Source organism: Haliotis cracherodii, unplaced genomic scaffold (genome assembly GCF_022045235.1).
Source record: "Haliotis cracherodii isolate W230 unplaced genomic scaffold, xgHalCrac1.p SCAF_10, whole genome shotgun sequence".
Classification (NCBI taxonomy): domain Eukaryota; kingdom Metazoa; phylum Mollusca; class Gastropoda; order Lepetellida; family Haliotidae; genus Haliotis; species Haliotis cracherodii.
The window spans coordinates 55,118,944-55,145,409 of NW_027266265.1; the positions used below are offsets into that span (position 1 = coordinate 55,118,944).

The 26,466-nt window shown below is 39.0% G+C and overlaps 2 protein-coding genes across 4 annotated transcripts in view; one reads left to right on the forward strand and one right to left on the reverse strand.

The window, feature by feature from the left end:
• LOC139454536 (GDP-mannose 4,6 dehydratase-like) overlaps positions 1-24,449 on the reverse strand; it is a 79,957-nt gene extending 55,508 nt beyond the window's left edge. For all 3 annotated transcript variants that reach the window (XM_071236316.1, XM_071236315.1, XM_071236314.1), the window contains exons 1-2: positions 24,372-24,449; positions 100-144 (exon numbers count right to left, since the gene is read on the reverse strand). In XM_071236316.1, the coding sequence (XP_071092417.1) occupies positions 100-144; positions 24,372-24,431 (105 nt within the window). In that variant the 5' untranslated portion in view covers positions 24,432-24,449. The remainder of the gene's footprint in view (positions 1-99; positions 145-24,371) is intronic.
• Positions 24,450-24,731: 282 nt separating this feature from the next.
• The window catches only part of LOC139452632 (ankyrin repeat and SAM domain-containing protein 1A-like), a 9,584-nt gene continuing 7,849 nt past the window's right edge, over positions 24,732-26,466 (forward strand). The window contains exon 1 of the mRNA XM_071234173.1: positions 24,732-25,010. Coding sequence (XP_071090274.1) covers positions 24,818-25,010 — 193 coding nt within the window. The 5' untranslated portion in view covers positions 24,732-24,817. The remainder of the gene's footprint in view (positions 25,011-26,466) is intronic.

Below are 26,466 nucleotides of genomic sequence, written 5' to 3' on the forward strand. Positions count from 1 at the left end.
CAAGGTATTTAGAATTGGCAGTCTTTATTTTTTTCTTACTGGACTTTCACAATACTTTTGCTGACAAGTTTTACGACAAGATATTAAAATGAAACTTACTTCATATCCTTTCCCAAGTAGGAACTCAGCCAGGTAGGAACCATCCTGAAAACAAATAAATCACCGTTACCATGGCCACAGCATTAAGAAATTTCAAAATTTATGAAAAGGCACATTTTTATATAAACAGTGAGTGAGTTGGGTTTAACGCTGCTTTGATCAGTATTCCAGTATCACGGCATGTCAGCCTAATGTGGGAGGAAAGCCTGAAGGGATGCAGGTCTCAGACATTTACCACTTTGGTGAAACCCACGAGCACGGTATGGTGCTGACAAACCTAGAAATATAATGGGGGCGAACTGGGATTCGAACCCACAATCATAAGTTTCTCAAGGGATGCAACTCTGCACAGCGAATTACGCGATCTTAGACAACGGGGCCACACATGTACCCTTGTATAGAATGAGAAATCGTGAATCCTCTTTGAAAATAGCCCTTTGAGTAGAATGTTTGAAAGTATATGATCATCAATTCAATCTCTAAAGATATTTCTTTTTACACACTGTTACAAGACATCTGTAGGAATCAAGCACTTAACACCTTTTTCTCTGGTCACTTTAGTATAAATGTAGATAGCTTTTTGAAACTGAAGGGTTGATGGTAAAAATATAACAAAAGGTAAAGATAAATTTTCAAGAGTGACCACTTAAAATTATAGTCAATAGCATATATTCAAGAAATAAATATGTAAGTGTTTTGTCTGGTAACACATCAAAGGATTATTTCCCTTATCCTATTGTCCTGAAATTGGTTCACAGATAAACAAGAGAGAAAATAATTAATAATATTGCATAGTAGTGAAATTTGGGTTTGGTGGATGTGTAAATTAAGTGATCCCTTTTGCCCATAAATGTTTAACTTCTTTTCAACTATTTTGAAACAAGCATCGCAATGAAATTGATTGTATTATGATAAATATCTTAGGTTTCAATAAATGGCAACTTTAGCTGCAAGTCATGTTCTGACTACAAATAAGTTTGTTTGTTTGTTGTTTAACACCGCACTCAGCAATATTCCAGCTATAGGTAGGCGGTCTGTAAATAATCGAGTCAGGACCAGACAATCCCATGATTGACATCATGGATATCGATCCATGGTTCAGATCATGGTGACATGGATCAACCAAGTCAGCGAGCCTGACCACCCGATCCCGTTAGTCCCCTCTTACAACAAGCAAAGTCACCTCTTACAATAAGTATGGGTTTCTGAAGACCTATTCTACCCCGGATCATCGCGGGTCCTGACTTCAAATAGCATCATGAGGTAATGAGGTTATGACAATCTGCAATGGGACACCATGACAATCAATTCCTTGAATAGTATGGCCTTGATTATCCAATGTATAATACGTCTAATTTATTATGATAAAAAAAACTTGTCCCTTCGCCAGCACAGCTGAGCCCGATTCATATATCACAGCCATACAACCAAATTTCGTATAAGGAAATCTGCAGACTGACATTTAGAGGCAGAAATATAGTTATCTTATTTAAAAATATATATCTACAAAATATCAAATATAATCCAAATGGAGGCCAGAATATTTCTTAATTTCCAAGAGCTGAGAAAATCTAGACTTGCCAAATCATTCTAAACTTGAGTTGGATATATTTGTAATATATTCTCAAGGGCTGGGTAATGGACTAGAAAATCTAGCCTGGCTAAAGTTAGAGATAGTAAATATAGAGATTGTGACATCACTTACAAATTGAAGCCATGGTGGGGAATGAGCCCGGAGTACATGAAAAAGGCAATTCAGGCCATGTATTGGATCCTTTGATCTTTGGTAGTAACTTAACTTAGTCTGGTAAAGCTAAAGGGCGTCTGGAGTTTTTGAGATTTTCTAGGGACTCCGTAAAGTTCTAATCTTTTACACGTACAGTTATGACAAGGAACATTTGACATTCATGTTTAATTTCAAACACTGTTATCTCATTACAAATTCATCTGTAACAACCATTCATATCTTGTATCATGAAGTCATCTCTTGTAATCATCAATTGAATATGAGCCTGTCAGCAAGTCTAGATAGAGCCCTGTTGTATAAAGTCAGTCATCTCTTGTATAATGAATTCATTTGTCTCACACACTATCATCACTTCTTGTAAACAGCCTCAAGATAACATTTATGAACGGATAACAAAGCTGCTTCAATAATTATGTAAGATGCTGCCAGAGAAACATTTCCATCTTTGCTTTGCTTCAAAACATTGTAACTATATTTGTTCCCACATTTAAAACCCTCAAGGGTTACAATGACATCATCTAACAGACATCATCTAACAGACACCATCATCACATAGGTGCAGTGTCTTTGCCACTGTAGAAGTAATAGGATTTTATGGCACTTCACCAAATCTTTCATTTTTCTGCAGCCTCTTCTACTGTAAGACTGTAAGAGTTGTCTCCCTTCAACTGTAAATCATCAAGCTCCTTCCCAGCGCGTGACACCTTTGTTACACTCTCGGTAACATCGCTGCCACCAGTGTGGGCGCGGCTATTTTAAGAATCTTGAAATTTGCCCTCTAACCCCATATTAGTAACATTTATACTTTTGTTTATGTCTTTGAGAATGCCATCATATTTCATTTTGAAAAGGTTTACGACTGAGCATGTTTTCAAGGTGAATTTACTTTGTTGTTTTAATAATCAGATTGGTTAGAGATTGCAGACTAATGGAAAATCAACCAACTTCTCCCTTACATTCTTACTATATCAATTAAAGATGATACTTTTAATGAAATAGAAATTCAAATTGACAAAGAAAGAAATAGAGGTTATCACGCGAGTGTGTTTGGGGATGGTAAATATCCTGCATTAGGAATAAACATTGTATTTAGTGAGCCTTGGCGAGCTAAATACATAGTGTTTATTCCTAATACAGGATATTTACCATCCCCAAACACACAAGCGTGATAACCTCTTTATCATATAGTGTCATTCTTTAATTCTGTGCTTCAAAATCGCTTTCCCTCTCTCACAAACATTACCTAAACAGTGTAAGTTTTCCTGGAATGCGCGCATTAATATTTATTACGTCACAGGTAAGTGATGTGTCAGTCGGACAGTGACAGTAGCCAATGTAGTTCCAACTGAAATCTGTTCCTTATACACTGGCCAAGCAACATATACGCAAAACAACAATTGTTTGTAATTGCCTTTCGCGGCAATCCATCGGTCTGTCCGCTAGAGTAACTGTCCTTTGTCAAAGGGAAGCTACTCTAACCCTAGTCTATGACACGTCACGGCCACGGTCAGACGTTGTTGACAGTCGGTCTGTCTTACCATAACGTTAAGAAGTGTAGTCAGATGTACACACAGCGAGAAAACAAAACAAGGTAACAATTCGAACATATTTTGGCCAAATCCAGCTATTTTAATTTGTGGAGAAGGTTTCAAGCCGCAGAGGGTTACAAGCACAGATATGGCTACTGATCCCGCTTGGCTAGGCCTCGTGCCCTCGCAAAATTGTTCGAAATTTATATCTCCAAAGTTGCTAAAACTTATAAAATGCCTTAGCTACAGCTACAGTTAGACACTGATTTTCAGTATATTAGACTGTTCTTTCGATAATGATAGCAATTATTCCTGTAGTTTATCCAGATTCCCAATGGTTTATTCTGACTCGATCGCCGAATGACGAGGGCGACGCCATGTTTGTTTATAAACAGCGAAAGTAGTCCCTACTTGACCTTTGATATTTGCATCTCTATGCGCATATGACCCCAATGGATATCGTTTTTATCCGTTGGCTTTATCCTGCCGAGAAACCTACCCATTGTATGATAAAGTAATTTACCAGCGGTAAGTGTATTTGGCGTCACGACAGTCGTCACTTATTTGTTAACATAATGGTCATTCGAGTGCGAGTTCAACTCCAAGCATGGTTGGGGCCACCTATCACAGTATAGAGAGCTCCGTGAAATGGCTATTGCTTTGAGAAGCTTGGTAAATCATATTTAATTGTGTCGCCCAAGCCCAACATTAAACTCAGCACGTGGGCTGACTTAAAAGATCGATAATTGGAATTATCGTTGATGGATAGAAATATTAATGATTATCAATATGAAAATTGTGTCATCGATAATATCTTACACATAATGTTGTTATGAACTAGAGTTAAACTTTATTCGAATAGACTTGTGTTTGTCCATTGCTGAAGACGAAAAGCAACTGATTTGTTATATCTTAAATGTCCCCAGAGTAATCTATAGCTACATTTGTCACCATCACCAGTGACATGAAATATATTGTTTTGTCTCTGAACTTTTTGATATTTGCGGTTATCGATCTCTAAGATCTATATCTACAGTTATCCCGACTCAGCACACTGTAAAATTAAATATCTTTTTTTCTGAGCACAACCTGTTACTGCCATACAGCAGCTGATACAGTTAGTTTATTACAGCTTTTATGATTTAAGGAAGGACCAGTTCAAAAGTTTGATGTCAGATAAAAATCTTTATTCCTTGAGTTTAAGGGTGGGGGGTTGATGGCCCTTTAAATTCTGACAAAATCAACTTACCTGATTTCTCAATGTTTTATATAGTAACTGAACTAAACCAATCCTATTTTTATTCAAATACTGTCAGAAGTTGTCAGTGAATACATGCAACCTTTCCACAAGGTAGCTAGGGTTTTATCATCTCAGGCAATGGTCCATCCGGCACAGTGTGTAATATATGATGACGGATTTGATCTATAAAAACAAGTCAAGGATAATTCTGGGGTGGGGCCTTGTGTTTTTAGCCCCTGAATTTGAAAAAAACCCAACACATTTTCAAATTCAATGGGACATTTTAACATTGTGCTGTATGGGCAAGTGTGGGTGTACCTCTTAAATATTTTAAATTTTCACATAAAGGGCCCATGTAAGAAAATTCCGAGAGTGAACCCTGCAAGTGATTGTCAACACCTAGTAAATATACTTCATTCAATAAACGTTCTGCATAACAGTGCAAAATATGAGAATGTGGGGCAAAAGAGGCCAATAAACTCAGAAATTTAACCTTTTCAGAACTCAGATTTTAGTGGGTAGGGGGTATGTCTCAAAACTTAAGGAATTTAATTTTTTAATTGACATCAAACTTTTGAACTGGTCCCTTACATGTCATCAAATGCAAAAAATGGAAAGGGCAACTGTCAACTTATATCTGAGACATCTGCACAAGATACACATTTCATTATCTCCCCTTACACATGAATGTCGGATTCTGATTGGCTGAGACCCAGTTTATTATTTTCAATGAACCCAGCTAACATGTAAGGTACATATCTTATAATACCCACTCAAATAGCCGAACTGTTGGCATTACATTTGCAGCACACCAACCACAATTAACTGCAGATAAATTTGTGTCCATGTGTTTCTCTCGAGACATGAGTTGGCGTACCCTCGCCCTTCCAGCTGGGCAATAACCATAAACTAACTTAGAGGATACTTCAACCCATATGCCCCTTGAGGCCGGTGAACAACTTATATTATCATACCTCCATGTCAGAATGATGAGATCTGATTGGTCCACGTGAATACTGTGTAACCTGCCTTGGAGGGTAATATATTTCTCAGCAGAGGAATAAATCTCTTATACCCCGCCACGAGAGATACAGGCTGCACATGGATTTGTGAGAGGCAAAATGAATCCCTCATACTGCTTCAAAGAAAAAAGCTGCACGAGTCAATAGAAGTCACATGACATAGCACAAGTTAACCTCAGATCAATCGAACAGCTGTTTTCTATCAATTTTGAATTTGTGTTGATTCAATGTCAAATTAAAACATGTCGGTAAGATAAATTTCTTGTAGCAAAATCAGTCGGGGTACATGGGGTTTTATGCATCCCTCATTAGGTCCTGCTACAGCTTATAGTAGCTGTCTCAGGTTGTAGAAATAGCTCGTCAGAAAAACAACTCTAGGATAGGATTCCTGCATATTTGACACACAATTTCGACAAAAGACTCACTATTTTATTTTCAATGTGTAATTACTGATGTAAGATTTCTAACAAAGGCGGCTTATTCATCAAGAAGTTTGTTTGATACAAAACAATCCCAATGGACAGTAATTACATATATTTCCTCCATCATGAAAATTATTTTAAGCTATTCAATTGCATTGCATTTTATTGCAGTGTAATGTGTGGTACTAGGATAAACAAATCTGCCCTATGCAAGTCTATAATAGTTGGCAAGTCTAGATAACTGTTGTACAGACCCTGAAACCATTATATCCAATACAGCCCATGCAAGTCTATAATAGTGGGCAAGTCTAGATTACTACAGGTTAAGGAAATGAAGAGAGTCTCCATGTAATTTACCAACTGGGTTTTTTTTCAGTAAATTAATATTTTCATTTCAGAGACTAGATGTTAGTCTACATAAACTCTCCACTTGAGTGCGTCAGACATTGTGATCACAAACTGTGTTATCTCCAAGGTTGAAAAGACAAGCCTGATAGTTTGACAAACAACAGACAAAGAGTGCCATTGCACTCAAGCAATATCCAAGCACTAAAATTTGTCAGCAATGAGTTTCCAGGGATTTGAATGTTCAGACAGGGCTTGACATCCAGATGTGATAAAAACATCACCAGTACACGTCCCATTCAGAGTACCTAACTCTTGATATTGATTGTGTCACCAATGACACCGAGAGAAAGTATGTGGGGGATAATCCCAAAACATTACCAAACAACACAATCTCCGACACAGCCTGATCAACCTTACTTTGTCATAAACACATGCTTCAGTGACTTTCAATAGTCACTCCTACGTCAGTTCCGCTAACACCCAATAAACATGGACGAGCTCCTTGATCAATGTAAGGTGTGTCTTAAGCTGGACAGGCTGTTGAGACAGCCCAATGCACAGCTTACTCCAGAAAGCGTGCCCGATTTTCAGCTGAATTAGACATATACAGCGTTGACAACATCGTCAACAGAAGCCACCGACGGTGCAGATGGAGTGGACGAAAGTGACTAAAATCATCCAGCATATAAAGTTTCAGCTTGAACACTGTGATATTCTTGATAATAAAATATCATTTCTTTATTCTAATTCATAATCTAAATGCACTGATTAAATCTGAACTCACATATTCTACCAAAATATCAGCTCTTGGAGCCTTTTTGGTTTTGATAAGATCATGCATTATCATTTTCAGTAATAGAAGAATTTATTCATTCAATTTCCATGCGACGGACAAAACAAAATCTTACACCTCCTAATGTTTCTGCTATGTTGGTCTTGCAGTCACAGAGTAGATTCATAGAGACTTTCAAAGTTACTTTATACAACAACTGTAAATGTACACAAATTGTTGGTACAGATAAGGTTGCAGATTACTAGACCTTGCCGTTTCTTAGAAGAATATTCTTATAGATTTTCCACAATTAGAACCATCTTTTTTTTTTAAAAAATATATATATTGTGATATTTAATGTTATGAAAAATTCCCAGTCAGATAATGATGCAGAACATCCGACTGATGTTTCAGGATCATTAATTCAGCCATTTCAGAGAAAAAGAGTCTAAACTGAATAATTGAGCTCTTTGAGTTTTCTGAATACCGGTAACTAAAGCATTATATCATCATCTAGGCACAGTGGCCTCAATGCAAAAGTTTCTCATGTTGAGGTGAGGTGAAATGGGGTTTAACGTCGCGTCGTAGATTATTGCACTTACATAGCGACGTGCTTGTACGTGTGCGTGTGTGTGGCTGCTTGTACTAGTCTGGACCGATTCCGATTTATAGTGTTAGCTCACTGAGATACCATGCCACAGTTTAACATGAATACCCCACTCAGACACAGTATACTGACTCCGAGCCGACCAGTCCTTGTTTTAGCCCCTTAATGCCGAGTGCCAGACAGGGTAACAACAAGTACCATCTTTTAAAGTCTTTTGGTATGACGAGGCTGGGGATCGAACCCCAGACCTTCCGCTCTCTGGTCAGTTATTTTTGACAATAGTTTCATTTTCAGTGTTCTTGGGTAGACTTTTGTTATTCATTCATAGTTTCCTTCAACGTCACTGTCAAATGACTAATTGCAATTCATTGTTTCTTAGAACTGTCCCTGGAAATCTTAAGTGCTGCTTTTTCAAAAATATTTTGTACACATGGTTTTTCATGTAATATTACATTCACCTATATCTGTAATTGTTTAACTAACCAGTATACTAAGAGTGCTTCCCTGCATAGTGCCACTTGTTGGCAGACATTGTCTCCATGGACTTGAATCTTAAGATCTTACTCAGTTGAGATTTGTCCTCAAGCAGAGGTTATAAAACATCTTGAGTCTGTACTCATCTGAGCACAACTCACACTCGGCTTGAGCATGCTCAATGGACTCTCTGTTTGACACAAGCGGCAATTTGGAACTCTTCTGTCGAGAAAGGTAAGAAAACAACCTGGATGTTGTTGTCTGCTTATTTACAATCGCAACACAGAGCATGCCCGAGTCAAGAAGGCGAGGTAAGGGTTGGTCAGAGGCGGAGGAAGTATGTCTTATCCAGGAGGTGGTCCAGCGAGAACAACTTTTGTTTGGAGAAATAAAAGGAAGTGGTGTGTCAAGTCTGAAGCACGTGAGCTGCCATTGTAGATACCGAACTCAGTGTTGAGCATGGTCCAAAGCGTACTTGAGACCGTACATATTTCATGCTCAAGTTGAGCACGAAAACGTACTCAGATTATTTATAACCTCCGTTTATAGAGTCTGAGTTTTAAGTTGAGCTCCAAACCAAATTTGAGCATGAAATCGAACTCAGCGACGTTTTATAACCTGGGGACAAGGTCCATGGCAACTAACCTGTACATAGTTTACATTAATGTTCTCTTCAATCAATCGTTGGAATGGAAAACAACTGGAGCTCTAATAGAAAACACTGCAAGCTTATCTCCTACATCATCTACTCAGGTCCTCATCAACTCTCATCTGTGAGTGGCAAATGGAAGGTATGCATCAGGAAATGAACCAAATCAGTATACACTGGATTAACCTGGCAGAATCAATATCTTGTCACCTAAACAGTTTTCAACATGACCCAATCAACACGGCTGACATGAACTGTGTGACATATATATCAAGCCACAGTATGCAGTCATGAGGCCGGTGTGTGACATATATCAAGCCTCAGTATTCAGTCAAGAGGCCGGTGTGTCACATATATCAAGCCACAGTGTTCAGTCAAGAGGCCAGTGTGACATATATCAAGCCACAGTGTTCAGTCAAGAGGCCAGTGTGTGACATATATCAAGCCAAATTATGCAGTCAAGACGCCAGTGTGTGACATATATAAAGCCTCAGTATGCAGTCAAAAGGCCAGAGTGTGACATATATCAAGCCACAGTATGCAGTCAAGATGCTGGTGTGTGACATATATCAAGCCTCAGTATTCAGTCAAGAGGCCAGTGTGACATATATCAAGCCACAGTATGCAGTCAAGAGGCCAGTGTGTGACATATATCAAGCCACAGTATTCAGTCAAGAGGCCAGTGTGACATATATCAAGCCACAGTATGCAATCAAGAGGCCAGTGTGTGAAATATTTCAAGCCACAGTATTCAGTCAAGAGGCCAGTGTGTGACATATATCAAGCCACAGTATGCAATCAAGAGGCCAGTGTGTGAAATATTTCAAGCCACAGTATTCAGTCAAGAGGCCAGTGTGACATATATCAAGCCACAGTATTCAGTCAAGAGGCCAGTGTGTGACATATATCAAGCCACAGTATGCAATCAAGAGGCCAGTGTGTGAAATATTTCAAGCCACAATATGCAATCAAGAGGCCAGTGTGTGACATATTTCAAGCCACAGTATGCAATCAAGAGGCCAGTGTGTGACATATATCAAGCCACAATATGCAGTTATCGTCACACTCTTGAATCCTGTCACACATGTCCTTGTCTGATATGTTGGCATTTTACAATCACCCTTGTTAGGCCCATGAGAAGTGCCTAGTTAACACACATCTATAAAACAGCATTTAATGTTTGTTTGTTTTTTGTTGTTTAATGCCGCACTCAGCAATATTCCAGCTATATGGCAGCGGTCTGTAAATAATCAAGACTGGGCCAGACAATCTGGTGACTGACATCATGAGCATCGATCCACGCAATTGGGATACAATGACATGCATCAACCAAGTCAGCGAGCCTGACCACGCGATCCTGTTAGTCTTCTCTAATGACAAGGGTAGTCGCCTTCTACAGCAAGCATGGGGTGCTGGAGACACACAGGTCGCATTCAATGAATATTGCTTGACACAGAAATGAAATTGTGATAAGACCATATTCAGACAGCTTGGCTTTATTGATTACTCTGGTATGGTACACAAAGTATGTCCTGGAAAACTTCTAAATGAAAGCAAAGTCATCACTGATGCAGTGTTCGCATTTACCAGTTATTACCAGTTTTCTACTGGTAAAATCAGGCTTGGACCGGTAATTCATGTGACTGCCAGTCCCTGTGGACCGGCAAATAAAGTACTTATAAATTTTTGTTGTTAACAAAACATTGGTGATATTCATATAAGTACATGTTATAACAAAGTCAGCTTGTCTGCTACCTTCAGGGTTTACCCTAGTCTATTTCCAGGTTAAATATCCAGTTGTAGTGACTTTGTCTCGAAAAATATTAAAAAATAAAGAGAAAATTATTGTGACTGAGGTTTGTGTGAATGACATATAGACCATATTTAGTCACTTAAGCGATGACATCTTTGCACTGAACATGAAGTTGAAAGAATTAAAACCAAACAATTTTCACACGTTTATTTATTTGTTGAAAGTTGGGACTGGCAAAAATTGGGGGGACTGGTAATTTTTAGAGTTGCCAGTCCACAAGGACTAGCAGTTTTAAAAACCAGCGGGAACACTATTATGATAATTCATCTGTTACAACAGCTTTACGTTATCTCAGGATATATTGACATCATTATTCATATGCCTGCATACAATATTGATTCAGGTTAATATATGATATGTTAATATGATGTCAATATATCCTGAGATAGGTGCAGCTGTTGTAACAGTGTAGCTAACTGTTTGACTTTTTTCAAATTTTCAGCACTCTTTTAACCTGAATCAACATTGTATGTCATGATATGTCTACACCTGCATCAACTGGCAAGTATTGACCAATGGTCAACCAGGAGTGCATATCAAATTCTTTTATAGTGATTGAGCATGGACATGAAGAACATGATGACTGAGTAACCGCAAAGTCATCCATGACGGTATTCCCCTGCCTGACTGATGTTCTTGTTTTAGCACAAAACCCTGCAAGTCATTGCACTTTCCATGTACCGTATTCGACGTAATAAGCACCCAGGGCACTCTCGAAATTAGAAATAGGGGTCTCTTATTTGAATATTATTTTGTGAAAAAAAACAGCGTCAAAAGATAAATTTCATGGTTTATGCTGACAGCCTAAAATGTTTATATCCAACAGATATATTTTTCTAGAATTTAATTGCCCATAATTAAGGGTGCATATAACACACAAATGCAAATAAATATGTCTTGTGAACATTGATCAATCGGAAGGGGTGCTAATTGGGATTGTTCGCTAGCCAATATATTAGCAAATACCGCCGTGGGCACTTATTAGAGCAGGGCGCTTATTACGTCGAATACGGTAGTCATGGTTATTTTATGCCACCAATGTATGACATTAGAGCAAACTGAAAGAGTTGTATTGTCGGGTCAGATAATACTTACATCTCAAAGGGTATTTCATTGTTTTGTTTGTTTGTTGTTTAACGCCGCACTCAGCAATATTCCAGGTATATGGCGGTGATCAGTAAATAATCAAGTATGGACAAGACAAGACAATGCAGTGATTGATATTGTGAGCAACAATCCACACTGTCGGAGTATGATAACACGCAATTAACTAGGACACATAGCTTGACCACCCAATCCATTAAATCGCCTCTTGCAAACAGCAAAGTTTCTGGGGACCTTTTCTAACCCTGAATTCCAATGGAGCAAAAGGTATTTCTACCAGACACAGGGACTGAAAACTCAGGAATTTACCAAGCAAAGCCATATTATGCCATGTTTTTATGCAATATATACAAGAGAACGGAATAAAATGAACAGCTGATTGAAAAGCAGTCTGAATCAATTAGCATGTCTGTCATTGTGCGAATGACCTTGACATGACCTTGACACATGGGAGGTATTGACAGGGTGCTGATTATGTCCCACCAATCACAGAAACATGTTTTGGTTCTGTAGTCCAGAGTTCACCAAAATGTTTTCATCATGATCTCTGGTGATCCATTCCATTTTTGTTCACAGGCCATTGATCAAATAGCAATCTCATTAAAATCAGATTTTAGTTTTGCTACCACTACACATTGACACCCCATTACGGGTCACTTCACGAACTTTGCCCAACCAACGAAATGACCTACAAGAAGTCGACATTAGCCAACCAGAAAAATGCTTTCCCCAGTTATACGGCACTAGTTTCCATTCCAGACTGCTTTGAAAATATTTTAACAAAGTTTTCAATTCAAAATTTGAAAAATGAACAAAAGAACAAAAAATGTCAAATAGATGACTGAGATTGTATGGCAGTACTTCCAATAGGCTATGCAAAGCTTCTTCTGGTCAAATGTTTATCCTATTGAAGCGACAGACAGATGCACAGTCACACAGCCCATTACTGTCGATCGGAATACACCGTGTTAACCCTGATTTGAAAACACATTCCAACTGTAACTTTCCCAATTTGGTAGCAACACTCTGATTGGTCAGATGAAAGGTTGTTCTGAGTCTGATGTGACCCATAATGGCATGTTCTCAGATCTATGTTTAGAGGTTGCGAGAACCAAGATCTGATTTTAATGAGATTGATGAAATAGTTGATCACAATTACTTTGGCATCATTGAGTGTCCAACAAAAACAGGCACGTATTTCAGGAGGATGATCCTAAATGTGCTGGTACACTTAGTATCATGTTTATTTTAACACTCTTGTGGACAAAAATACTGCAGCTTGCATTTAATAGCAGGATCCTTTGCATCCCAACAATGTCCGGTCACTCATCCTCTTTCCATTACAGCACAGTAATTAATGACATATTTAATTCATGTAATCAATACCCACTCCTTCGTGCCTCTTGTCAACTGTTAGTAAACAGTGCAGTGTCCATCACTATGTGCTGTGAACCTGTCACGCCTCCTGGGACAATGTAGGGACTTTCTACACAGGCTAGACCTTTTCCATACTTTGTTCAATTTTTAAATTTTTTAGGCCATTTTTTTATTTTTTGGTTAAATGACATTTTTCTGTCAAAATTTGTCGTCAGATAGGTGAAGAAAAGAACAGACATGATATTTAAAATTTGCTTTCTGTAAGTTAATAAAGTGATGGGTAGTCCTTTAGTTGATTTGTGCCTTACCAAGCACTCAAGCATATACCATGTTTTCATAAAACAAAACAAATAAAAAGTAGATTTAATGCACTCAATGTCATTGATAGGCTTTTGCCTTGCAAAAAGTCTCAAATGATCCCCACTTGTCATCGTATAGTATAGTCCTCTGGGAGAGGAACGATGAACTAAAACTATAGCTTTGTTGCCTGTGCTGTAATTACCCTTCACACTTAAACACTTTTTAAAGACGAACCATGCGTGCAGACATTGGGTGAGGCAATTTTGCTCTTAGGGTGGATAAGTGGGTTGGACCACTGTGGGAGAGGTAGTGGATCGTCTTTTGCTAGATTTTTCTGAGCTCGATGAACCACCCTCTTGCCGGTCACCAGGGCGCGACCAAAGTGACAGCAAGATACCTTGTCTCGTTGATCCCTTGTATAATCTTGGGAAGTAAAACTGTAAAGCAGTAAAGCGTATGCTTTTAGCCCTTCACAAGGGATACTGAACGCGTCCACCGCCCAAGCCTGGGGATCCAGTAGCAGGGAGACATACGTCATGAGTTGGTGGTCTAGGCAAGAAGCAACGAAGTTGATGTTTGGTTGCCTGAACTTTTGAAGCAGTAACTGGAATGCTTTTGTGTGAAGTTTCCACTCGGTTGGGGCCACCCTGTCTGGACGCAATATAGCATCGGCCAGAATGTTTCGACATCCGGGGATGTGCTGAACCATGAACTGTAGTTGCAGCCGATCCACTAGATGGATAAATCTGAATGTCTGTTGAAGTAGAGAGTGGGAGTGCGTTGCTCCCTGACCACACCACAGTGCTGTTGTCTGTGGATATTGCGAGTTGGGCTGACTGTAGTTGATTCTGCCAATATGATATGGCCAGAATTAAAGCCTCCAACTCCAAGTAGTTTATGTGCCACTTTCACTGAGCACCGAACCATAGCCATGAGCTTGTCTGGTTTTGCAAGTGAGCACCCCTCCCTTGAAGGGAGGCATCCACGAACAGGTGTATAATCGGGGATAACCCGAATAAAGAAACTCCTCCTAAGACATTCAACTCCACCAAATGAGCGGATCCTGATGTGAGGGTTCAGGAAATGATGAATTGGGCGCAATTGTAAGCGGCCAATGCTAGTTAAGTCCTGTGCCAAGGTGAGTAACCCTAGCAACCCTTGGCGAAGAGTGCTGTGGTTGGTGTAGAGCAGATGACATGAGGCGTAGAATCTTGTGCCATCTGTCCCCCGGTACTGATAGGAGATCCTGGTCTGTCTGGAACAGGTATCCTATGAACTGAAGCCGATAAGGAGATAACTCCAACTTTGTCTCGTCGATTATCCATCCGAATTAAAAAGATATAGTAGCCGTCTGGTGAATTCCCAGTGATGAACTAACGTTGGCATGCGTTGATGAGACAGTAGACTCGAACCAAGTGTTCGTCAAGTGTAGATATGCAGTTATTGGCTTCATTACTCCTGTAAATAGCCATAGGGTCACTGAAATGCCAAATGGGAACACTACCAATTGGTAGTGAGCCCCATTGAACTGGACCTGAGGAGTCTGCGGTTAGGATAGATAGTCGAGGCTGATCAAGAATCAAATGTGTTGATGTATCTACGTATATATCGGAAACCCTGATATAGTATGATGAGTATGTAATCGTCCCTGAGACTTGCCTTTGCCACGCCCTTTCTCACTTCGGGAATACTGGTCTTCCTTGAGAGACATGCGTCTAGGCTTATAATGGCCTGACCTGCCAGCCCGCTTGGGTAGACTAAAAGAGACGTGCTCTCGAGTCTTGAGCACAGTGTCATTCCAAGCATTTTGGGAACTTGGCGTTCGTGTCTGCGATCTGTTCATTGAACAGGGGAGTAGATGACCAAGGTTGACATAGCTGTCTGCCCTTGAAATCAGAGTCCCAGTTGGAAAACATCTTTAAGTCTTGGTGTGATGGTAATCTCCACCAGGGCAGCCTCACGATGAATTTTCCTGTGTTCAATCTGACACTGTAGGAAAATCACCATAGTTTGGAAGTGATCTAATCAGATAGGGTTATCCTCCAATAGATCCTGATCCACCACAAACATTGACGATGTTGGTGGCTTAAATGACGGAGCAAATGTAAGTTTGGAGAAGTCTTTCTCCAATGACCTTGTGGTGTCGCTCTTATTTACCCCATTACCAGGGGAGGGCATCATCTGCTACAACACGGGGTTTTGCGCTATGCCAGTGATCTGCTCCGGTGCTTAGTGCTTCCTCTATCAGCAGGTTTTGATGACCCGCCTGAATACGGAGTCATGTGCCGATGTTCCCGTATGCGCTGGCGTACCAGCACTGCCCAGTGATGTATCATGTGTCGGTTGCGTAACCGAGTCTGCGCAGGTCTATGAGACAGGGCTCATCGGTGATGACTGGATCATTGTAGAAGCACTTGGGCCATTGTCCATTTCGCATACGGGAACAATGTTGACGCCTGAACATACATCTGCTGCGCTGGATATGTTGGGACAGCACTAAGCTGATCATGCATAGCCTGCATGATAGAGGCGCTTGGGTAGTAGTCATGTAAGTGAGACACAAAGCTCATTGGTATTGACTGGACCATGGCTTGCGACTGTGCTACCCCCATCAAAGCGTCTTGAGACGCTGGTCCTGTTGCCGGCGTAGCAGATTTAACAGATCTTGATGTGTCAGGCGGCTATTTACATTTAGAGTTTGGCAAGCACATCTGCCTGCAAACTAAACAACGTGGATGATATAATCTTGTAAGATTTTTTCCACAACAATTAGTACAACGCTCTAGCAAAAGTTATGCAATTAAACCTTTGTTGATGAGACGGTACTGGAAGAATGTCACAGAATTGAACAATAATTTATCGGCAAAAATAAGAGTTGAAAGTGTATTCAATATTTTTATATACGCAAATCAATGTAAACCAAAGCTATTTACATTTAGATTTTGGCGAGCACATCTGCCTGCAAACCAAGCAACGTGGAAGATAATCTTGTAAGATTTTTTCCACAACAATTTGCACAACGCGCAAACACAAGTTACGCAATTAAAGAATTGTTGATGAAGAGGGACTGGAAGAAAGACGTAGAATTGATATTAATCTATCAGCAAACATATTTTTAACGAGTTGAAAGTGTATACAATAATTTATATATACTCAACTCACTGTTCTGCCAAAGCTAGTAGTATTTAAGAACACAAGAAGATGTTATACACACGTAGCTGAGAATGTAAACAATTTGCTAACCTTCGCAGGCAAACAATTGTAACACAATTCAAACTGGCGGCGAACAAAAAACATGTGACGGGAAAAAAAACATTCTTTTTACGCCTACCTAATTAATTCACATAAAACTGCACAGCATGGTGAAAGTAATATCATGGTTAACATTTATACTAAGTTATCTTATAATAATTAGATCTACATCAAGTGCTTTTATGAGTTATCATGGTGTAATATTTATACACCATTTCATATAATTATAGTTTAGCAAGTAATAATTATCATCAGGTAAAATGCATATATAAAATATCAGTAGTTTCAGTTATAGCTTTTTAGATGGGATCTTGATACCTTAGGCTAGCAACCATCTAAAAAGCTATAACTGAAACTACTGATATTTTATATATGCATTTTACCTGATGATAATTATTACTTGCTAAACTATAATTATATGAAATGGTGTATAAATATTACACCATGATAACTCATAAAAGCACTTGATGTAGATCTAATTATTATAAGATAACTTAGTATAAATCATGGTTAACATTTATACTAAGTTATCTTATAATAATTGTTAACCATGATAGTAATATGAAAAGAATACATCATCCATCGCAGATCAATTTTAGGATTGTAGATGAAAACTGAAGGTCTAAATCAATCCAAAAGGAGAGCTCAGCTGGGCTACGTCCTTGCTGTAGTGCGACAAGCAGTGATGTGAAGAAGATGACCTTAGGTGTCATCAAGGTCACAGGACAGTGGCGAAAGTCAGTAAAGGGACTTCAGAACAACAACTTTATTTTTTCACCCAGCAGTTGCGCTGTCCTTCTAGTTGTCGTAATGTAAGCATTGAATGCATTAAGGAGTAATGCAGGAGAAGTAACAAATTAACAGTTTTAGTCAACTAGTCCTTATAATGATAACATAATAGCAAAACCCTTAAAAAATTGCAAATTTTTACTAGTTATTTGGATTTCTTAACTATTGGGCAGTTTGACGAGGACTATAGGACTAGTGACAATTTCTAATGCTGTTATAATAATTAATGTGTAGCAAAACCCATACAAATGGGAAATTTCTACTTTTCCTCATGATACCTTAACTATTGGGCAATTAGGCAGGGGGTACTGGTCTTGTGCCAATTTCTGACACCGCAGGATGGTACAACTACATCTTTATACACTTACATCATCATTTTGTGCATCGAATAATCAGAGCTACAAGGATTTGAACCCACGATCATAGGTTCCTGGCATGCCTAAGGGATGCAACTCATACCAGCAAACTTTGGCGCCTCTAACGACTGGGCCACCTGGTAAATTAGTAACAGAGATGTGATTATATATCAGTCAGTACAAATTTAATGATTTAGACCAGTGCCTAACATGAAACGCATTCCTCATTCAATCAAATAATTCCAATAAGTTCAAGAAAATTTCCAAATTGTATATACCCTTTGTCCTTAACCTCTGCACCTTTGAACATGTCAGAATACGTTTTAATAATAATCAGGAAAGAATGTGTGATATATTGGTTCATTTGTGCCTTGTTTACTAAAGCGTTTAATATTTGAAACCACCCTCTCTCATGTCGGAACAAATCCAGTATATGTAGCAGATTAAAGAGTGCTGGAAATTTGGCAGGTTGAGAATTAATGAGAAATGTTGGGGGCCCAATACAGTCAAACAGTTAGCTACACTGTTACAACAGCTGCACTTATCTCAGGATATAGTGGCATCATAACCTGAATCAATATTGTATATCATGACGTGCAGGCATGATACGTCTACACCTGCATCAACTCACAAGTAATGGCCAATGGTCACCAATGAGTGCATATCAACTTCTTTCAGTGTGATTTAGCATGGACATGAAGAGTGAGTGAGTGAGTGAGTGAGTGAGTGAGTGAGTGAGTATGGTTTTACGCCGCTTTTAGCAATATTCCAGCAATATCACGGCAGGGGACACCAGAAATGGGGGCAGAAATGGGCTTTACACATTGTATCCATGTCGGGAATCGAACCCGGGTCTTCGGCATGACGAGCGAACGCTTTAACCACTAGGCTACCCGACCGCCCCTGGACATGAAGAACATGATCACTGAGTAACAGCAAAGTCATCCATGACGGTATTCCTCTGCCTGACTGATTTTCATATTTTTAGCACAAAACCCTGCATGTCATTGCACTTTTCATATACCGTATTCGATGTAATAAGCACCCAGGGTGCTCTCAAAATTAGAAATAGGGCGCTTATTAGAATATTATTATGAATATTATATTGGTGAAAAAACAGAGGTGAAAGATCGTAAATTTCGTGGTTTATGCTGACAGCCTGAAATGTTAATATACGACATATTTTTCCCGAATTTAATTGCCCATAATTAAGGATGCATAAAAACATGAGTGTATATTATACATGAATAAATAAGTCTTGTGTACATTGCTCAATCGGAAGGGGTGCTAATTGGGATTGTTCACTAGCCAATATATTAGCAAATATCGCTGTGGGCGCTTATTACATCGAATACGGGCGTCATATAATGGATATCAGATGTAGTTGTACTGGAGTGGAGAACTACATCTGATATCCACTCCACTGTATAAACACTGCTTCCTACCTGTATATATACTTGTCAACCATACCCTGTATATTACTTGCTTGATAACGGTGTAAGAACCTACACCGAAACGTCGCTCTTAATTGTAATAAAGAAGTTCATCCATAAATCTTATCCTTACTTATTCAGAGGCTTAGGAAAGGTTATGTACTGTACACATTAACAATATTTTTTGCATTAAATGTAATCTTGCACTCTCCCAATACACTCTTCATGCTTTTCTCCAAATATTATTATTTGTCATGATATAAGATCCATTTGTTTATATAATAAAAAGAAAACTATGGTAATGTAGCAACATTTTATAAATCATGGATCTTTTATCACATATTGTTTGAAAAAGCAGAACAGCAATAAAATGTGTATCTCTTTCTCATATTTGTTTCTTGCCAGGATCAGTGTTTGAATAATATTTTGAATGCTTGACAGTGTGTATGTTTTGTTATATCTCCTAAAAATCACCTTGGCACCATTTCAAATACTTGTATTTAATTTTTCCCAAATGTATACATACATTGTCTTCAGAATGTGAGGGTGACCATTGCCCTGGATGGCCATTCTCCTCATGTAATAGGGAAAAGGTGAAATAAAATGTATAAAGCAAAAAGAAAACAAAAAGAAAAAAAAGAAAACTATATTTATGCTTGTGAAATTTGTGTATAAATTGTTCTAGATAAGCGCACGTGTATATCATACAGTAGTTTATAAGTAACTGCATGTGTTGTATGGGGCTGTTGGTCAAAAGAACAATAAAAGATTGACATTGTCATCCTTGTCTTATGATTATGGACATAGTTTTTGTGACTTTTATTATCATAAAACCTTGTACATCACATGGTCCTAGGTAGTAACAAGGTAGTACAGTCAAATATGCTTATTTTGTGCGACAAATTAGTTCAAATATGAGAAAAACATCAGATCAATATCATATGGAGTCAGGCTAATAGGAGTGAGTGAGTTGGGTTCAACACCGCTTTTTACAGTATTCCAGTTATATCGCGGCGTGTCAGCTTAATGTGGGAGGAAAGCCCGAAGTGATGCAGGTCTCAGACGTTTACCACTCCGGTGAAACTCACGAGCACGGGTATGGTGCAGACAAACCTAGAAACATAATCAGGGCGAACCGAGATTCGAACCCACAATCATAGGTTCCTGGCGTGCCCAAGGGACGCAACTCTGCACAGTTAATCACGGCGCCTTAGACGACTGGGCCACCCGTGCCCCCCAGGATAATAGGAGGTTAGATATGACAGTTACAGTTATTAGCCTACAGTTACTCCATCAGATTTTATGTGAGAGCTGACACACTCACCACTGGCTACAGCATGACATCCTCTTATGAAATTCTGATCAAGCTGTCACACTACTGAGTCAGTGTTCAGTAGAAAATTCAAAAATTGATGGGAATACAACATGTCACCAGCCTAGGTTAGTGTGTCAAGTGTTCTCCAAAGGATAGTAGGATTTAAGGATTTTTTATTTCATTTAACTTATTTATTTATTGATGGTTTGTTGTTTAACGTAGCATTGTTTAATGTTGGCATATTACGAGCAAAGGTGTTAGGCCCATGAGAAGTGCCTGGTTAACACACATCTATAAAACAGCATTCAATGTTTATTTGTTTGTTGTTTAATGCCACACTCGGCAATATTCCAGCTATATGATGGCAGTCTGTAAATAATCGCGTCTGGACCAGACAATCCAGTGATTAACATCATGAGCATCGACCCACATAATTGGGATCAATGACATGCGTCAGCCAAGTCAGCGAGCCTGACCAATCGATCCCATTAGTTGCCTTTACGACAAGCATGGGTTGCTGAAGACCTATTCTACCCTGGATCTTCACGGGTATATTTATTTATTGTAAAGAAAAAAGGTGGGGTAGGGGATGAGCATTCTTTAACTTGGGCAAGGTTAAATATCTTCCACTGAAAGATAAAATATAATATTTTTCAACCACAGACAGACGATCGTTTTCAAATCTGATTTGATGCGTGGAGATCTTATTACACCTCCATAGCAGAGTGAGTCAGGTGATCACCGAGTGACCCTTGACTGCTACATCTCTCGAAATGTGCAGGTTCTTGAACCAATCAGAAGTCAGCTTTCTAAAACAATTCAGCTTCTTTTCCTTACAATCTAGATTTGGAAATTTCAATATAACCGAAAGAAAATCACCACAGAACACAAATATATGCTCGATCGCACTCTGTTATGAGCATAGATGCCATGGGCTTTGAAACAACTGGGTGTATAAAATATCCACAACAAAGTATGGGGTGGCACTGCATATTTGCATTTGAAACTCCACAAATTCATTTTTATGATGCAGAAATTAGAAATGCTTGTCTGAATGATTCACTCACTTGAGAGTTTACAAGCCTCGACTCTCAATGGTAGAATGGAAAGTTCACCTGGTGCAACCTTTTATAAAGGTGTTCTCAGATCTTTAAGCAGAGCTGTATCATATCAGAGGAAAACATCTGATTTTAAGGATTGAAAAATTTGTTGGCAAGAAAGAAAGACTCATAAGTTAAAATCTAGACAATAATAATATGGTGGTTTCAAGGATGTATTTCAACAGACAAAATATGAAACTTAGCGAAAACATGATGATACAATATGCATGTTTCCATGTCGATGATTGAAATTTGTCACATCTCCATTGAGGTAATCAAGAATGATGGAGTCGACACAGTACAATCTTTTAGAATTTGTGAATGCTGGCATTGCTGGTCCTCTGAAGTCCAGGATATTCTAGAGATACACATTCGATCAAGGTACCAAAAGTCCCATTCACATCTGTCATACAGTTCACATAATTTTCTCTTCTATTTCAACAAAAAATGAGCTCATGATGTCCTAAAGTAGGCCTTGGCGCCTAGGCTTTGGCCAATCGGCAGTAAAGGCCGCTACATATCAATAAAATCAAACACTGGTTGTTCATGCTATCAACCACTGGTGTGTCAGGTCCTGTCGGAAAAGGAACAGCATCAGCTGGAATATTTATGCATGCAGCCTAAAAAACAACTGGTGAACAAATACACATTGTGCTGAAATTGATTAGAATATATTTATGAAGCTCGATAACATATGTCACCCTTAATCATTAAAGTGGATGTTGAAACATAGCACATGTAACAAAGATCCATATACAGATGATCAAAGTATTCATTTAAAACATCACTACTGAGAAAAAACAAATCCCACTTGTGATATATCTGTACTGTTATAAACTGAAACAAATACAATTAACATCAAACAGTGCCACACAATAGGTGTGATGTTTCCACCATTTGATTACACATAAACACATTAAGAATGTTAAGAAAAAAAGTCAATATTAGAATTTATTGTTTAACAAATTAAGAAATATCAGCCACCAATTACTGATGAATGAGTAAGGTTATTATGTCGAACTTCAAAGCTCAGTTCATCTGATCAGTTTCAGACGGCCCTCATTGAGCCAGTCACTTCTTTAGTACAATACGAACAGTAATGAACCATTGACAAAACATTTGGAGACAGATTTAGCTACAAAAGATGTGTTTGTCTCCTGGTGAATTACCATCCCTAATCCTGGGAAATAGTGGACACTAATTGTAATCTTGTTTCATTTGTCGGCAAACACATTACTTAAAACAACACCATCTCGCCCATAACGAGATGAACAGTCTTGTGAGCCTAACTTGAACATGTGTTGAAAGAATAATTGACAGACAATAATCCTCATAAGTCACCAGAGAAGCGATGAAAGGCTTAATTAGTAATTACCTGGGACGCTAGAAACAGATCACATGTTGTGGTGAATGTTAGGAAGGAAATGTTCTATGTTCTTGGCAACGAGATAATCCAAAGAATCTTTCATCACTAACTCATACACTGCATCACACAAACATTAAGGTTTTTGTCATCTCTCTGTGAGACTATTCCATTCACTGTTAACTTAAGAAGATTATCATTGGAAATTAAAAGTTTGATAAGAAACTTTACAGATCAAGATGGGAACTTCTTTATCAGTAGTCACTAGGACTGTGACAAGTCCAAATTTACTACCTGGGTACCCATACCCCTATTCCCGACCCTACCCGGGTACCCGCTCTAGGTCTCAAGAGATACTAGTACAAAATGTCTGACTGGGACATATTGGTAACTGTAAAACGATCTGGTCATGCGAACACTGATGTTGACTGAAGTTTTATCTGTATTCAAACATGTGAAAGTCAGAAGTAATACATGCATAGTCAGAAAGAACATTAGTAACATGTAGTGTAACCATGGAGTTAAAACGATTTTTTGTCATTAAACAAAAGGCCCATGAAGATCAAGGGTAGAATAGGTCTTCAGCAACCCATGCTTGCCGTAAAAGGCGACTATGCTTGTCGTAAGAGGCGACTAACGGGATCGGTTGGTCAGGCTCATTGACTTGGTTGATGCATGTCATCGATCCCAATTGCGTGGATCGATGCTCATGGTGTCAATCACTGGATTGTCTGGTCCAGACTCGATTATTTACAGACCACCGTCATATAGCTGGAATATTGCTGAGTGCGGCGTTAAACAACAAACAAACAAACAAACATTAAACAATATATCACGTGACTACATATATCATGTGAAATAATAAAGAAGATGTCATTCATAACCATACTTGGCGTTCTCACTAATGCTTGCATCACTTTCTTAGCTTCTCAGTGGTTTTACCTCTAGAAAAGATTACCAACTGTAAACTGATATACAACTTATCTCATCATATCATTTCAAGAGAAATGTTTTAGCAGTCTGACATGTGGTTTATTAACCTGACTGTTCACCCTCGCGAACGTTTCTTTGAAGCTTCATTCATTTTGTGGGATAGGCTGTTCTGGTTTCAACACGCACCTGCATGTGTAGCAATCATTGTATGCAACTTCGAATCTTATCAAAATTGTGTTTCACTCGTTAGATATATAGTTGTTTATATATATATATATATATGACTTCAATTAAAATATTCTTTTGTTTTAAAGTTTTGTTACATACCTGGCCTGTAATGCCGGTGATAAGTGCAACTCTTCGTTCGCTTGCCTGTGAAGACGCCATCTTGCTGTCGTGGAATCCCTCAAAAGTCACGTGGTTCCTCTAAATATAGCAAGAGAACATCACGTGACAGTCCACGTTGTCGGTGTGCTATTAATAACCCGATTACTCGCACGCTGGGTCTAATTTTAGACAGGATTTTCCACAATAGCATAAGTCAATTTATACCCCAGTGCGAGTGTCAGGCGGTGATTGGCTGTTTCCTAGCAACGAGCGACGCGTCCCTTGGCTCTCGACCAATGGAATGTTGATTGTTTGCCCTGCTTTGTTGTCCCTTGAAAGCGACCAGGGACATGTTGTAAATAAGTTCAGGTATTAACGGTTATCCTCAGTAGTGCAACAGATGCATCAAACCGGCTAAGAACACATTAGGACGATTATAATCAATCATGAACGAGAATGAAGTAGCGATGTCTCGGGGTGTGGATATATTTCTCCAATCGATCGGATTACAAGGATATATATCCAGCTTTCTTCACAAGGGTTACGATCGGGAGACAGACCTACATCACATCGGGGAGGAGGATTTAGATGAAATGTGCATTACGAATCCCTCCCATCGGCGTGACCTACTTTCGGCAGGTAAGTAAAGCAGCTGATGGAATATCGGATTGTCTGAGTGCAGGTATGCTTACAAAGGCTTAAGGGTCTTACCATCATATTGGTATGGTCTATGTACACAATCATGATAATCGGTCTTAGTACGATAGTTAAACATGGGAGAGAGATATTTGAATATACTCGGGATTCTGACATTACGATTAAAATCGGATTTGCATGTAAACTATACCATGGGATTATATAGGTCCGTGACTACACTGAAGATTGAAGAAATGTCCTTTTTAACCATGATTGATATGTGACTGTTTTTTTTACAATTCTATATTCTAACATGGATATCAAACACCTTCATACAATACTTTTCCATAATGCACACAAATATTTGTTAATTACCGAATGTCATATTCTAGTAGTGTGTGCGTTATTTGTGAACTGCATGTTGACCTCAATTATATTACGTCATGGTCAACAAGTCGAGCTTGTTGACAAACGAGACTGGGCTGATGTTCTGCTTGGTCTGTCAGGTGTGCCGTTCGTGTTCATTTGAGAACGACGGGAGTATGAAAAACTCTTTGTAACTGTAACAATGTAACGCTACACAATCACGCTTTAATGACCCGAAGGTGTGTGGTGTTGATTGGTGATTGCACAATCAAGCTTGTACCTACCGCTGTAGATGGTCGGTACTTGACTGATAACGAACGCAGACTGTGTAGGGGCCCAATGGCAAGGTTGGCGTAAACAATGCACTGTTTGTCATGGTTGATATAATTACGCGACAACATATTAACGCCCGATGTGTATACAATGTATGTTCAGTGAATCTGTGTCTTCATATGGGTTTGTTAATGGTGTATTGGAATGTGTCTTTCATATGGGTATGTTAATGGTGTATTGGAATGTGTCTTCACGCGGAAATGAAAAAGCAATAATGGTAACAGTAGAATGTTTAATATTTATGCAGTTATTGCAGTTTAAATTTAACTGACAGAAATACCAGTTCTAAATTGTTCGAAACCAGTTCGATGATGGAAGTATAAACTTTGTTTGTTTGTTGTTTAACGCCGCACTCAGCACTCTGCAATATTCCAGCTATATGACGGCGGTCTGTAAATAATCAAGTCTGGACCAGACAATCCAGTGACTGACACCATGAGCATCGATCCACGCAATTGGGATCGATGACATGCATCAACAAGCCTGACCACCCGATCCCGTTAGTCGCCTTTTGCGACAAGCATAGTCGCCTTTTACGACAAGCATGGGTTCCTGAAGACCTATTCTACCCCGGATCTTCACGGGTCCGAAGTATAATCTTAATATCTTTAACTGGCAGGGTAAATCTGGGATTCGAACAGTCGAGCAAAGGTTTCCAGCACGCCCGATGATCGCAACTCTGCACAGCGAATTGCAGCGACTGAGACGACTAGTAGTGAGTGAGTTGGGTTTAACGCCGCTTTTAACAGTATTCCAGTTA